This window comes from Arvicola amphibius, chromosome 2 (assembly GCF_903992535.2).
Source record: "Arvicola amphibius chromosome 2, mArvAmp1.2, whole genome shotgun sequence".
In the NCBI taxonomy this organism is placed as follows: Eukaryota; Metazoa; Chordata; class Mammalia; order Rodentia; family Cricetidae; genus Arvicola; species Arvicola amphibius.
This window is the reverse complement of record NC_052048.2, coordinates 55104851-55120031: the sequence shown is the minus strand read 5'-3', so window position 1 is coordinate 55120031 and position 15181 is coordinate 55104851. Positions and strand designations below refer to the sequence as shown.

Sequence of the window (15181 nt, the reverse complement as noted above, 5' to 3'; positions counted from 1 at the left end):
CCTCCGGGAGGCTCGACGGGAGTCTCAAGTGCTCAGGCTGCCTGGAAATTCACAAACACCAAAGCATAAAGGAGAGACAAGCTGGTTAGCCAAAACTTCCTTCTTTCACATTCACCAGGTACAGGATGGCCACAGTGCCTTCAGGGTGGTCTTGCTTGTCACCCTGACACACAGCCAAGGCAGAGTGCTATCCCAAAAAGCAGTATTGTTCCATTCTGCTGCCTGCATACCCAGCACCACGCCTATCCCGCTTGAGCAACTTTCTCACTGGTCTGAGCTTTCACATTTTGTCAGCTGGAGATAAAGTTCCTTCTTCTACTTCACCTGGGAAGGTTAAAGGGGATCATACTAGTCACGCACGTACCCCAGTGTGCAAGCCTTCGAAGGCTTTGAAGTGATCAGTGGGTTTTGGTGTAGGTCATTAGTTTTAGGCCAATTTGTTCTTGCCTAGCATGATAGGCACCTTGTAAAAGCCATTTTCCTGCTCCCCTCCTCACATAGCTCTCCAAGTTTTGCAAATGTTCCATGATGCCTCCAGCTTGAACCATTCAATGCCTTATTAAACACTGAAAGTGCCCATTGGGCAGCGTCTCAGAGGAAACACCAAACTCTTCCCTCTTCCCACACTGAAAATAACCAGCAGCCTTCTCTTGTTTTCTGGGCACAGAAGAAAAGACAGTCCCCTGAAGAGGTGCGGACACCTGTACCCACATCCTCCAGATCCTCCACCTCACATTTGCTGCCCTGCACCCAAATCTCTGGGATCAGTTCAAGAATGAGAATTTTCCAGCACTCGGGAGGCAGAGGCAGACGGATCTCTGTGAGTTCGAGGCCAGCCTGGTCTACAAGAGCTAGTTCCAGGACAGGCTCCAAAGCCACAGAGAAACTCTGTCTCGAAAAACCAAAAAAAAAAAAAAAAAAAAAGAATGAGAATTTTAAGACGCTCCCACGGTTCGTATACAAGAAAAGGCATGCAAAATGCCAGGCTAAGGTACTGCTTTCCCAAACCAAAGAGGATCGAGAAAGCCTGGGAGAAATCTTTTTCCTGCTCAGATTTGGGGGTGCCACTCTGTATTTACAGATTCGGAATTTCTAGGAGTGACGTCTAGAACCCGACTCTTTAAAGACGCTCCCATCAAGCACAGAGATTCAGTCACTTTTAGCATAGTCTGTGACAAACTGACGGATCCCAGAGAAGCAGCAGGTCAGCATATTCGTGCTAACCAAAGCACGTCCATCTGCACTCAGTATGTAACTGGGGTTTCCTAAGTACAAGGAACGGAAAGCCTATGGGAGCCGGGACTGGTGAAAGAATCCCGAGAGGCACAGAAAGGAAGGGACTTGTCCTAAGTGGCCCTTAAGTAGTACAGAGCAGGTTAGCATTAATGGTGATTCTTGAACTCAGAATCCTGATTTTACATCAGTGTCTGCCAAAAATAAAAGTCCTTCTCCCGAGGAGTGTGAACGGGGCCTCTGGCCTCTGGTGAAAAGTATGGAGAAGAAAGGCTGAGGTGAAATTACAACCTGGTCACCTATCAGCATGAGGCCTGGGGTAAGATGGTTGTTCGGAAGGCCCAGGCACTCTTACCAGCAAAACCGGTAGCTCTGAGGGCAGGGCCTTGTACCACAGAGCCTGCAGCGAAATCTCAATAAATGTAACAATGTGGAGACAGAAGTAATTTTGTTGTTGTTTCAGAAAGAATCACCGGGACCCAACATATCTTGTGCTGACTGAGGTGACTGTTACCGACATAACCATCTACACAAACACGCTATGTACGGTCTACGCTACAGCACGCGAGAGGAACAGCTAGGTGTGGGTGCAAATGCCTGGGACAGAAGAGGAGAACACAGGCACAGAGAACACGGGGCACAGCTGACGCAGAGGAATGATACCACATGGAAGACTGTGGGGTCTTGTAGGGAAATAGACATGAAACGTTTTAAAAGAAAAAAAAAATGTTGACCCAGGAATGTAGCTTCTTGCTGACAGATACAAGACCCAGAGTTGAATTATCAGCAACACACACACACACAGTGGGCAATATATGGACTGAACATAGAAAATTAAGAGAGTTTAGAGAAAGCATACAGCTGACTACTTGAAATAGGGAATTTCAGAAGAAGAAACTAAGATGAAATCAGACATGGGTGAGTAGATGTAACGTCAGAATCTTAAACACCGGCTGTGGAATCTGATACTGATTACGAGACTAGGAGGAGACGTGTAGGTTATGGGGACAACCACAGCAGTGAGACCTTACACCCCACTTATTGACCTGCTCTTGATATACGGCAAGGATTGAGAAAAGAAAAACAAAAACAAAAACAAAGGGAGAGAAACGGGTAGATGGAGGTATTTCTCAGACAGTGGTCCTGAGGAGAGAAAGGGAAGCATGGACTGAGGTACAGACATTCGCTCAGCAGAGGAGAGCAATGTATGAGATGGGAGTCAGAGACACTGAGAATTGGCAGGTGTGGGGTGTGTGTGTGTGTGTGTGTGTGTGTGGTGTGTGTGGCAGGTGGACGGTTTTAGATCACCCCAAACAGGGCAGATTTCCTGGAAGCCTTCCTGGGGAGTCAGGAACACCATTATGTAGAGACCGCTACAGAAATGATAAAGATGAGTTGTGGGAGGAAATAAAAATTCCAGGAGACAACGAAGGCAGGAAGCTCAGAATTAGATTAGTGGCCAAAGATAAAAAAAAAAACCTAGTTCGCATATTTTTAAAATATATGTCGCCCTACCCCCCAAAAAGGCCCGTCGCAAATTATACGCCATTCGAATGGGGTTAGGTCAGTCCAGAAGCCCGGATTCTCAGTTCTCAAGGAGACCACGTGCACTGTGTTACCATGTAAAACCACCAATGGAAATTAAGGTCCTACGCAGAAAAATATTTATACAACTGCTGGGGCCACTCGGATTCCACCGGTGTGTAGGCGGGGAAAGAGGAGGAGTAAAGACTGTTTACCAACGAAGTACACCGCAGCCCTATCTAAGAACCAGGAATTGGGGTCCCTAGCTTTAAATCAGGGGTGCGTTGTTTCTCTGGGATTCGCCTCAAGGCTTTTCAGCCTATCTAGGCGATAACCTCTCAAAAATCGGAGCCATTCTAGCGTCGAGGCCCAGGTTTGAGGCCATGATGACTCAACGCAGCATCCCCTCCCGTGACAAACAGCGGTCTCCGCCTATCCCCAATCAATCTCAACCAGGCACTCTGGGCGCCAGGATTCCCAGTACTTAGCTGGTGGGTAAAGGGGCTCATCCCCTTCCCCATAACCCAGCAGGCTAGACGTCCTCTCTACCCAGTCTTCTGGAGTGCGGAGCTCTCGCCAGGATTCTGCTCTCGAAGGGTTTGAAGGATGTAACCTCCAGACCGGGAATTTAAGACGCAAGAACCAGCCAGCGAATGTGGCAGCCTAGCTCTCGAGTGAGTACCCAAGCCCCCACTTAAAAAGAGGAGGAGGTGGGTGGGTGTGCCAAGGGAAGAGAGTAAATGCACCGGGGGCGCGGACTTTTAATAGCCAATTGTGCGTAATGCGCAGTACTGTGAGCTAGGAGAGCGAGCCGCGGGAAAGTTTCTGCGTCATACGCGCGTGGAAGGACGCACGTCGCTTGGGAAAGTGAAGGACCACCCTAGTTGGGTCCAGAATTGTAAGAGACTCTCAATTGTCGTACGAATTGGGGGAGGATGCCTTGTTAGTTCCACTGGAGGGTAAACAGAGGGGTCAGGAATGCAGGGGATGGAGATACCATCTTGGATCTCCCACTAAGTGCCCACTAGGCAGCGCAGGGTGGTATCCTTCACACTCAACCTTTGTAGAGAAACGTGCGCTGTTACATTACTATTCCTGTCTATTTGGAACTGCCACGGGTTCTAGAAGAACGGGACTCTTCTTAAGGCTACCTCTCCAGGCTCTCTCCCACTACTCTAGCGCCTCCAGCCACCACGCCAGCAGGGTGCAGAGTCGGACTGCAGTGCTACTCCTCCCCCCCCCCCCCCCCCCCGCCGCCCTTCCACCCTCAAAAACCGCCTTAGAGACAGACTCCGCCCTCACTCCGGGCTCTCAGAGTGCTTGGCCCACCCTTCCTTTCCCGGTACAGAATTGGCTTCCCTGTCAGTCTGGTTCAGTTTCAAAATTCCTTGCACGTGATAAAAGGCTCTGAGAAGAAAGAATGCGGGGACACTAGGTTATGTACTCCTGTCCATAACGAGAGATATCCCAGCACTCCAGAAGGGGTGTCCCGGGATTGTCAATTTACATCCCTGGCTCGGGAAGCGCCAATGAGGAGTTAGGTCCGCCCTGTGCTCAGCTGCTCCGCTCCAGGGCGGCCAAGTTTGCTACAAGAAACCACAACCCCAGCAACTTTCTCTGAGTTTGTAAGTCGACATGCAAGCTACTCGGGCAGAGTTGGACTACTCGCAGCAAGCGCAATGCATCTCCGAGACAGCTGCATAAGATCCACAACCCTCTGGGGGATAGATGCGTACTTTCTTCTCGAGTGTAAGCGCAAGCATCCCGCCGGCAGACCCCCAAATCCTGGGACCAAAGCCAGTGTTGATATTTAACCCCAGAGCATAGACTCCGTAGGTTCAGACTAGGGTGCAATTAAGTCTTAAAGAAGCAGACGAGGAGGCGGGGAGGAGGAAAGGGGCACGCGCCCACTTACCATTCCGGAGCACAGGCTGATGACCGCAGTGTGCTCGGACTTGGTATTGACATGGCCTTTGTAGAAACAGTGCCTAAGTTCCATTTCTTCTTCGGAATACAGCTTGGTCTGGTTCACCCCTGGCTCTCCGAGGAGGGTGACAGTGAACAGTGGAGCGATAAATCCGGTATGGGCAGTGAGATTAAATAAGAAGTGCTGGCCGAAGACTGAGAGGCGATAATGTGCCCGGGAAGAGGTAGAGGAAGACGAGGAGGAGGCGAAGGCAGGCCAGGGGTCAGAGGCAGAGTTAATGCTTCGTCGCCTTCTTTTGAAGTGCACGTTCGTGGGAAAGGGTTCCCCGAGGGTGTTCACTCGGATGGGAGACGCGATCTCATATTCGCTTAGAGTCTCTAATAATTTCACTGCAGGGAGAAGCAGAGACAAATGAGCTAATCATTCATTTCTGGGAAAGCTTTAATTTAAAAAGAAGATGGGGGGCTTTGTCCTAACTTCGCAGCCCTTCGTGTCAATTCCTTCACCTTCCATCTCTGGACAAATATTTGTCGAACGCCTACTGTAATAGTAACAGCCCACAACTATGCGAGGCTCCCAGAATACAACATGAGAAGTCAGACAATGAATAAATCTAGAAACATAAGATAATTACAGGTTCTGAAAAATTCCTGAATAAAATCAAATGTGCGCTCTCCAGTGATCCCAGCTACTAAGTAGCATTGATTTGGGACAGGGAATAAGGAGAAAGAGTAAAAATCAGGCAAAAAAAAAAAAAAAAAGGCTGGGGGTGGCCCTAAAAATTCTTGCGGTGCCTCCCTCCCTCCGGTTGGCTAAGGATGACCCAGAAAAGGGAGAGGCCCAAAACGCGAGGTAATTCTTTCTAGGAAAAGGAGAGAGGCCTCTGTTGTGGGGTGCCCGCCCCAGAGCGTGTGTTGAGGAGGTGGAGACAGAGTGTGTGTGTATGGGAGGGGGGATCTTGAGGGTCCAGAGCCACATTTACCTTGCCTCGGGTGCAGCCTGTCCTTGCGCACGGCCGCCGCGGCGTCAGGGCTCCTCATCTCAACCAGGTCCGGCACCAGGAGCGTTAGCAGTGTGGCCCAGGATACTAACTGCATGGTGCTCTTCACCCCTCCCCCCCCCTCCCGCTTCTCTCACTCCCCCTCCCTCCTGCCGGCTTTGGTGGCTGGCGACGCTAGGCAGCAGCAGTGGAGAGCGCGCGGAACCCCGGCTCCCTGCCGCCAACTTTTTGACTTTAGGAGTCGCTGAGGTCTTGCAGAGAGGGTCCCGTGTGCGCTCGGCTGAGCAACGCTGCCGCCTGCCGTGAGCTGAGCAGCTCTGGCCGCAGAAGGAGGAGAAGGAGGCGGAGGACTGGGGCTCGGCTGCTCGGACGCATAATGTCCAGCCAGCGGGCAGGAGAAGGCGCGGAACGTGCGCTCCGAGGCGCGCCGGGCGCCCTGTGCTTGGCGAGTTAGCCGAGCCGCTTCTTGAATGGGGGGCCAGGGGGCGGGGGCCCCCGCGGGCGCTCAAATACCCTGGGTGCACGCCTCCAGGAGGAGGAGAGGGGAGGAGAAAACGAGGCAGGCGGCCCGCCTCCTGTCCCCTCCTCTGCCGCTGGTGCCAGGACACTGCGCTTTAGGCCCCTCCAGCTGCCGGAGGCGGAGGCCAAAGGCTCCGGCAGAGCCCAAGCAATCGGTGGCCATTCGCGTCACCTCCCCGAGGTGGGGTTTTCAGAGTCTGCCTGCCAGGAAGGGAGAGCAGAGAAAGTTCTCTTCCCTCGGTAGCGCTCTGCTATTCACTTCGACTCTCCTCTCCTATCTCGGTCTCTTCTTGGAATCTCTCCCTCTCCAGGTCTTGGTGAGGATCTCTCTGGGCGGGTCCCTCCTTTCCGATGGTCTCTTCCTTCCCAGCTTTCTACTGTGCCTTCTCCGTTTCCCCATTTCTGCCTGTCCCGTTCATTCTGTCACCATCTCTTTTCACTACCCCACTTGGGATTTCTTACAAGACAAAGTAGCACTGCGCCGGAGTCCCAATCTCATACTTGATCACGAGGAACCAGATTTGTCACCTGAGCTCCACTCTCCATTTAATTGCCCCAAGTCAAGAGTTTTAGACTCCTATGGTTCCAGGTTGTGTTTCAGATCCGCAGTTCCCCGAAAGTTTTGCAATAGTTTAAACCCGGGTCTTTATCCCTTGGCTAGAGCGTCTAAGAGTTTCTGTAGGTCACCGCTCAAAAAAGTTAAAAAGTTTACTGTGCAGTTTTGGAGCCCCCGACTCTGCCCGAAATTGAGGGGAAGGGAGAAGGGAAAGACTGAGAAGCTGTTGGTCGAAGGGGGGGGCACTCGACCCCCCCCCCCGGGATTTTCCAGTCACTTCCGCTTGCTTTTAGCGGTAGAGACGGTGGGAGCAGGGAAGTGACTCCAAGCCAGACACCTCAAGTTATCACCTCCCTCCCGTTGAGGGTGCACGTTTGAAAGTCAGAACTCTAGAAGGGGAAAAAGAGAGAGGGGAAGGGAAGTAAAGAGGGAGAATTGTTAAATGCTGGATATTTCAAAAGCACCTTTTCCCTTTAGCTCGCAGGAAGAGAGGATGTGCTCATTCCAAAGGAAAGGAAATGGCAATTTTAGGAAGAGATATGACTAACAAATTTATAATTGCCGGAGTTTCCTAGAAACTGAGTTTGCTGCTGCTTGGCCTGCCACTCAGAATTGAGACTATCAAAGTGCCAATAGAAACCCGAGAACAGTGCGCTGGGAGTGCCGCCCATCCTGAAAACAATAATGTATCCAGTTCTGATGATAGCGGAAAAATGACCTGGCAGGGCTGAAGTTTCCGAAAGATGTTGCTAATCCAATTGGTTAGGCACCACTGAAAGGGACAGGCACCCGGTATCCCAGTGCGATGTGCACTTGAAATCTCCCTAATCAGGAGGCCCAGGCAGTTCCTAACACCCAAATTGCTCACGACTGTAATTCCAGTTTCAGGAGATGTGGCATCCTCACACAGACATACATGCAGGCAAAACCTCAATATATAGAAAACAAATAAATCATTAGAAAAGAGAATAGATTCAGCTTGTAGTTTTCAAATTGTTTCTGAGGCAGGAGTCATGTTTTCATAAGAGCTTATTGGAAGAGAAGTTCGCAGTACCTGCTGTGACCTCCTGAGGTCTCAGGACCACAGGCTCATGCGTCTCATCTTCATGGAAGTGCTCATCTGAGCATCAGAAGTTCAGAGCCAGCCTCAGAACTTCCGTCCACAAAGATGGTACAAAGCATAGCAGAGAAGCATGGTTCAAATCCTGAGATCAGTGAGCTTGCTAATTAGATGTTAATCTTAAGTAATACCTCTTTTATTGAAAATTTACCCTGTGCTAACATACTGCATCTAACTCAGTTTGTATAACGGCCCTACAAGGCAGGTGGTGATAGTTATTTCATTTTGCAAATTAAAATACCAAGATTTAAAAAACAAAAACAAAAAATGAAGTACTTGGACAAGAATCCTTGACTAGTACGTGACATAACTCAAATTATTTTGAAAGCTTAATCTAACTTCATACTTATTATCTGTAAGCTGATATGGTGGTGCATGTACCTTGAATCCTACCCAGTATTATGAATGCAGAGGCAGGCAGAGCTCTGTGAAGTTGAGAACAGCTTGATCTATACCAGTGGCTCTCAACCTTCCTAATGCTGTGACCCTTTAATACAGTTCCTCAGATTGTGGTGATTCCCCAACCATAAAAGTATTTTCATTGCTATTTCATAACTGTAATATTCTACTGTTGTAAATCATAATGTAAGTATCCGTGTTTTCCAAAGGTCATAGGCAACCCCTGTGAAAGGGTCGTTTGACTCCCCCACCAAAGGGGTCACAACTCACAGGTTGGTTCTATGCAGTGACTTCCAGGCCAGTCACGGGTATACAATAAGACTACATCTCAGAAGACAAACAATAAACCCATAATTGCTATATAACCAATGATTCATTATAAGGCTAGCTAGGTTTGGAGAGGGTGGCTAATATTGTCCAGAAAATTGTTCAGTTTCCTATTCTGCCCTCCCCTTCCCTCCCCCCTCCTCTCCTGTCCCCTCTCCTTTCTCCTCTCCAGTGCTGGAGATTAAACTGTTAAATGCAGGCCTAGCACATTCTGTGGTAGTGCTGTACCACTGACTTATGTCCCTAGTCCTGAAAAAAAGTTTTTTGTTTGTTTGTTTTGTTTGTTTTAAAACAGGGCCTCAATCTAAGAAGTTTGGGCTGGTCTTGAATTCCCACTGTAGCCCAGGCAGGACTCAGTGTTTGAACTTGTCATTATCGTCCTCTGGTGTTATGTTTAAGAGTAGCTGAAGTTAGAGCCTCCACATTTGGCTTGAACTTTTCTCTAATGTTGAGTAACAATAATTGTCTCAGATCTTCATAGCTTTTCCTTAGAACTTGCAACAATGCCACACATAGTGTGTGCTCAAAAGCTTTGAATAAATAAATAATTAACTACAACCCTTCACCTTCAATACAGACATGGTCAAAAAGGGGAGGGTGTTGGATGTTGGCTGTATAAAGTGTTATAAAAACTACCTGAGTCTGGAAGAGAAATGTGGATTTTAACTGCCCCTGCCCCGTGCGCACAAAACTGTTCTCTGAAAGATTCAGTGCTTTCAGAGGTCATTTTGAGTTAACACAGAGTTTTTAAGCCAGTTTTCTTCTTTGGGTTTTTACTGGAATTGAATGTTACTGTAGGTTAAAGTGGAGGCCTTCTTTGGCTGATTCTGCATAAAAATTGGGTCCCTGAGGAGTGATGTTGGCAGTGGATAGTCTAGAAGATGAAAAAAAGAGAGATCATATCAGAGATGGTTCTATTTGCTGAAACAAATGCCATTGAAACAACAGGAAGGAGAGCATACACATGTATGTGTATGTATACATAATGCATGCATACATATGTTTAAATGTTGTGCTTGGGGGTCTGTGTACCAAGTGTGCAATACTTGGGGAGGCCAGAAGAGGGCATCAGATGCCTGAGACTGGAGTTACAGAGAGTTGTGAGCAGCCATGTGGGTGCTCAGAATACAACCTCGGCCCTCTGCAACAGAAGCTGGTGCTCTTACACGGTGAACCATTGCTCGAGCCCTGAGAATCACTTGTCTGCAGGATGGAACTGGAAAGAAAACACATCATCTTTGCCTGCCACATGAGTAAATGTCCTGTGTACATTCTGTTAGTGTTACAGCTGCTGACGTCAAGCACAATGTATCATGCTAAGAATGTAGCTTCTTGCATCATTAACAACAACAAGATTAGATTATGGGTAACCCAGAACTCACTGTGGAGATCAGACTGGCCTGGAAGTTGAAGTTGACTCCGTCTCCTGAGTTCTGGGATCATGGGTGGTACCACTATGTTGTTAAGTCCTGAGTTCTTCCTTTGTGCTAGTTATTTAGTCCTTAGAGCAATCTATTAGGTTTTATTTTATTATCTTCATCTTAAGCAGAGACTCAGCCGGCAAAGGGCAGCGCACTGTGGAGCATCATAGAACTAAGAGTGCAGAGTAGCCATGTGATCCGAACTGGGCTCAGCTCCAAAGCTGGTGGTTTCCGTGATACAGTACAGCTTACTCGACGTACAGTCCCCGGGCTGGCTGTTCAAGGTCTTTCAGCCTTTATACCCAACGTGTGAGGATATTGCTGCATTTAATGTTTTGAAAAGCTTCTTTGAAAGTCCTTGGTCCTGTTTGTGAGATAGCTCTTCAAAACCCACATCTGGTTGATAACATTGGTTCTACCTTTGGCCTTGGTTAATCACTTTGCTTCCTTGTCGTTCTGGTGATACCACGTGTCTAGTGATTCCTAATATGAATCCTACAATTGTTTCCTTTGCGACTCTGCTCATGTTCTTCTGCTGCTTCCTCTGGTGCCCTGTGGAGTGAGACAGACCATCAGGCCCCGGGGTTTAACCACAAATGGAATTCAGAAATGCCGGACTTCAAGATTAGATCCAAGCCACGCTAACGAAAGCTAGATTAGATGTGGATGCCACTTGGGCTGTTCTGAGTTCTCTCTTTCCTAAAAGAGCATATTGACAGAGACAGATACCGTACATATATCCTCCCAGAAGCTGGCAAGCATCAGGTCGTTTAGAATTGTATTAGAATGTACATGCCTAGAGTCCGGAACTTTTCCCAGCCCAGTTGGAATGCATGTGCTTGTTGTCCCACGAAACAATGTAAAGGACAAATTTATCTTCTCTGATATATTGCCAGGATACAGAGTAGGTACTTCCTTACTTTTTAAATGTGTTGAGTGTTGCCACCAACTTTGTTCTTGTTTTTAAAGGGGCCATTTTATTTCATTTGCAAAAACCATTCTGTTATAAATGTGTACTCATATAGATTTTATGCAATTTTACACAGTTGAGGTAAATTTTTGTTTCTCATGATGTCACTGTTCTGGGAGATCCAAGTACTGCTTTAGTAAAAATCATCAGAATTTCATTTGTTTTCTGGAATTATATAGTTTCAGGCTAGTCTCCCCTCGTGGCTGCTTCTAGACTCTGACTCACCAGACACCTGGAAGCACTCCGTGTCTCCTCAGTGCAGCACGCAAGAGTTAGGCCTCTTCTGTGGACACTCTATATCTTTACAGGACCTACAGATGGAGGGATGATGGTCACCAGCCTTACAGAGCGTCAGGAAAAGACTGGACTGTGCTGGCCCGAGACCTGTCTCCACTTTCCAATCAGAGGTGTCCCTGGAACCTGTCTGCTGATTAGGAGGGGTCAGTCTTGATTTCTGACCAAGAGGGAGCTAGAGGCTTAGCATTTCTTTGTCAATTAGCTCTCCTATCACCCCACTCAATTTAGGAGCCTTCTCCACTTCCCCAATGTGTCTGTCATTGATTTGAACGTCTCTCATACATATCCTTGCTGCTAGTCCAGGTGTGTGTGTCCTTCTTGCCTTGTGAATTCACTTACTTGGCTATGGCTGGCCCATGAGTCCAGGCTCGACCTTTTTCTACCTCCCCAGGCTCAGATTTTTAACAGGGGCTCAAGGGCTTGAACTCAGGTCCTCATGCTTGTGCTGCAAAGAACTTACTGGCCTAGCTGTCCCTTCGCTTGAATTGTATTGAAAGAGATTTACTCTCTCTTTCATATCCTGCTTAAGTAAGCAGTGCGTGTAGGTTGCACATTTCTTTCTCAGGCTTTTCACTATTTTATTTTATTTTTTAATCTGGACTTTTTGTCCTTTGTTTATTTATTTAGTGTGCGTGCCCTCATCCCCCTGCATGTCACAGCATATACTGGGAGCTTAGAGGACTACCTGGGTTTTTTGTTTGTTTGTTTGTTTTCCTGAAAATTGACTTTTTAAAGTCAACTATATATATCCTGATTGCAGTTTCTACTCCTCCAACTTTTTCTCCCTCCAAACTTCCCTTCCATCAGGATCCACCCTTTCTGTCTCTCATTAGAAAACAACTAGGTGTCTAAGAGACACAATGTGATATAATGTAATAAGATTATAAAACAAACCATAACACATCAGAATAGGGATAAAACAACCAAGCAGAAGGAAAAGAACCCAAGAAAAGGCACAAGGAACAGATATAGACGAGACTTGCTTATTTGCACATTCTCTGTGGTTCTATGGATTGACTGTAGCTTGCTTATTGTTGATTTAACAGTTAATATTCACATATGAGTGAACACTTACTATGTTTGTCTTTCTGCATCTGGGTTACCTCACTTGATATTATTTAAAGTTCTATCTATTTACCTGTGGATTTCATGATTTCATTTTTTAAATGACTAAGTAATATTCTATTGTATATATGTACCATATTTTCTTTATCCAGTCATTTGTTGAGGGACATCTAGGTTGTTTCAGTTTCTGTGCAGCGACAAACATGGTTGAGCAAGTGTCTCTACTATGACAGGGTGAAGTATTCTTTAAGTATATGCCCAAGAGTACTATAACTGGATCTTGAAGTAACATGATTCCCATCTTTCTGTGGAACTGCTGTAGTGGCTGTATAAGTTTGCAGCCCCACTAACAATGAATGAGTGTACGCCTTATTCAGCATCCTCACCAGCATGAGTTGGCATTCATTTAATTGATCTTAGCTCTTCTGACAGGTATAAGATGAAATCTCAAAGTAGTTTTCATGCGTTTCCATGATGACTAAGGATAATGATCACTCCTTTAAGTGCTTCTCCGCCATTTGAGTTTCCTCTTTTGCTGGTTCTGTTTAGATCTTCAACCCTCTTGTAAATTGGATCATTTGTTTTCTTGATATCCAGTGGTCTTTTGTTTGTTTTGCTTTGACTTCTTTGTAACAGGACTGAGGGAGTTGGTTCTTTCCTTCCATGTGAACTCTGGGGATGGAACTCAGGTTGACAGGCTTGGTGGAACGGTCCCTTACCAGTTGTCCCATCTTACTGGTCCCACAATTCTTGAAATAGCCAACATTAATTTCCCTGTGAACATTTAAGGACATTTCTGGTTTTCTTAAATGGTAAATCAGTTTTTACACATGCACAGAATTGTAGGTTTTTAATTAAGTAATGGTGTCAGATGATGTTTGATAGGTTTCCTGTCCTAATTACATTATAATAAAGCTCATGTCCGGGGCCAATGTAATCTTCCAATACCAATACTAATTGTAATCTTCCCAAGAACAAAGAAGACTTTGCAGAGGAAGCAATGAAGTCTCAGACACGTTAGACAACTAGCCTGAGATGCACAGCTGTTATAAGTAGATGAGGATGCAAAGGCATGCTGGCTGGTTTCAGAGCCTCCACTAGCACGGCACAGTGTCTCTCACATGTGTTTATATTTTACCAAGCTTAGTTCAGGATAAATGACAAAGCCTAAGACCTTTGTTCCAAAGAATGGAGACGTGAATGTCAACAGAATTCAAATTTAAGGCAATTGAAATCAAGGGAGCCAATGAAAATGGCTCAGGGAGCCCGTCACGAACCTGGGATGCTAGGCACCTAGTGGACGGCCATCCTAGAAGGTTAGGCTTGCCTGACTGAGAAGACTGTCCTTTGCGAGCCCTGGTCTTCAGTGACTGAGAAGACTGGCCTTTGTGGGCCCTGGTCTTCAGTGACTGAGAAGACTGGCCTTTGTGGGCCCTGGTCTTTAATGGCTTTGCATTCACACCCATTCCTTTAAGCCCCACTGTCTCAAGTTCTGTCCAGGGTCTTTATGTTGTCTAGGCTATGCTGTGGTTCTTCTGAATAAATATCACCTGCCTGGGGCTTTCAAAGTGGGGCTGGATTTGTGTTCTTTGCAAGCTAATTTGGGACCTCTCCAGAGAGCCTTTCAAACAACTCTTAGAGGACATTACCAAGGACAGTGGGAAGGGGCAGGTGGCTTTCTGTAGGAACATGCAGACATTGGAAATCTACAGAACCATGCATGTGTCACATGTTTCAACGAGACCTGGTAATGAGCTTAACTGGCATGAGATCAATGCCAGTTGTCCACGGTGTATTTGCCACGCATGGCCTCTGCATCAACAGATGCCAACAGCAGGTTGAGTTGCTTCCTGGAATGTAAGTCTGGCAATTAGTGCCTTGTCAAGTCCCTATCAGGTGCTGAGAAGGATAACTCGTCTTACAGATTGTCCCGCTACTCAGAAAAGGTGTGACTGCGCACACCAGTGGCATTCACAGTAACATAACTGAACAGGCTGCAGCTGCTGATGCCTGTGCTCAAGAGGCATAGCTTCAGACACCAGGGCCTTGCTGGGCTTCAGGGCATCAGTGAGCATTCCTGAAGTCGGGTCACAGTATGGACCTATGTAAAAATCTGAAGTCAGTATTCCTTAGATTATTTTAGCTTCTTAATCACAAACATAAACCTGGACACAGGTACTTATCCATTCTTCTGTGATCCCATTTCTAACCAAATGAAGGTTGTAGTGGGGAAACCATCTCTATCCTGCTTGGCTGTCCTGCTGTCAAGAGACAGCCAACAAATGGAACATTAGGGAGCTGTAGTCAAAGGATGTGGAAGAGTCATATGTTCAGCTCCTAATCACGTCAAAAATGCTTAGCCTGGCAACCAGATCACACTGCATTTATTTAACTTTGTCTTCCCATCATAAAAACAAAGAAAAACAACAACCAACTCCACCTATGCTAGATAAACAACCAACTCCACCTATGCTAGATAGGCTAAATGTCTCAAATAATAGATACACAGCCAAATGGGACCAATGGTTCTTCCTCATCTAGAGCTACAGAAAACTCATATAGTTTCTATTATGCACATTTCCATATTTACTCTCACAGCAATAGTATAAAATTTTGCCATTCTGTTCAAGGATGACCTTGACCTTATGATCCTGCTGTCTCCTCCTCTGGAAGGCTAGGATTACAGGCATGGGCCACTGTAAGTTAATGCAGTGCTGGAGACAGAACCTGGGCAAGCACATATACACCTGCCCAGCCCCCCACATTCACATATGTACATATCCCCACACATACACACATGTACATACACACATATATACATAC

The 15181-nt window shown here is 46.7% G+C and overlaps 1 protein-coding gene and 1 long non-coding RNA gene across 3 annotated transcripts in view; one reads left to right on the top strand and one right to left on the bottom strand.

Moving 5' to 3' along the window:
* The window catches only part of Adamts9 (ADAM metallopeptidase with thrombospondin type 1 motif 9), a 173121-nt gene extending 167334 nt beyond the window's left edge, over nt 1-5787 (bottom strand). For both annotated transcript variants that reach the window (XM_038319790.1, XM_038319791.1), the window contains exons 1-2: nt 5667-5787; nt 4673-5073 (exon numbers count right to left, since the gene is read on the bottom strand). In XM_038319790.1, coding sequence (XP_038175718.1) covers nt 4673-5073; nt 5667-5781 — 516 coding nt within the window. In that variant the 5' untranslated portion in view covers nt 5782-5787. The remainder of the gene's footprint in view (nt 1-4672; nt 5074-5666) is intronic.
* Nucleotides 3100-15181, top strand: part of LOC119807697 — a 171846-nt gene continuing 159764 nt past the window's right edge. Inside the window, exon 1 of the long non-coding RNA XR_005284334.1 lies at nt 3100-3431. This is a non-coding gene — a long non-coding RNA (uncharacterized LOC119807697). The remainder of the gene's footprint in view (nt 3432-15181) is intronic.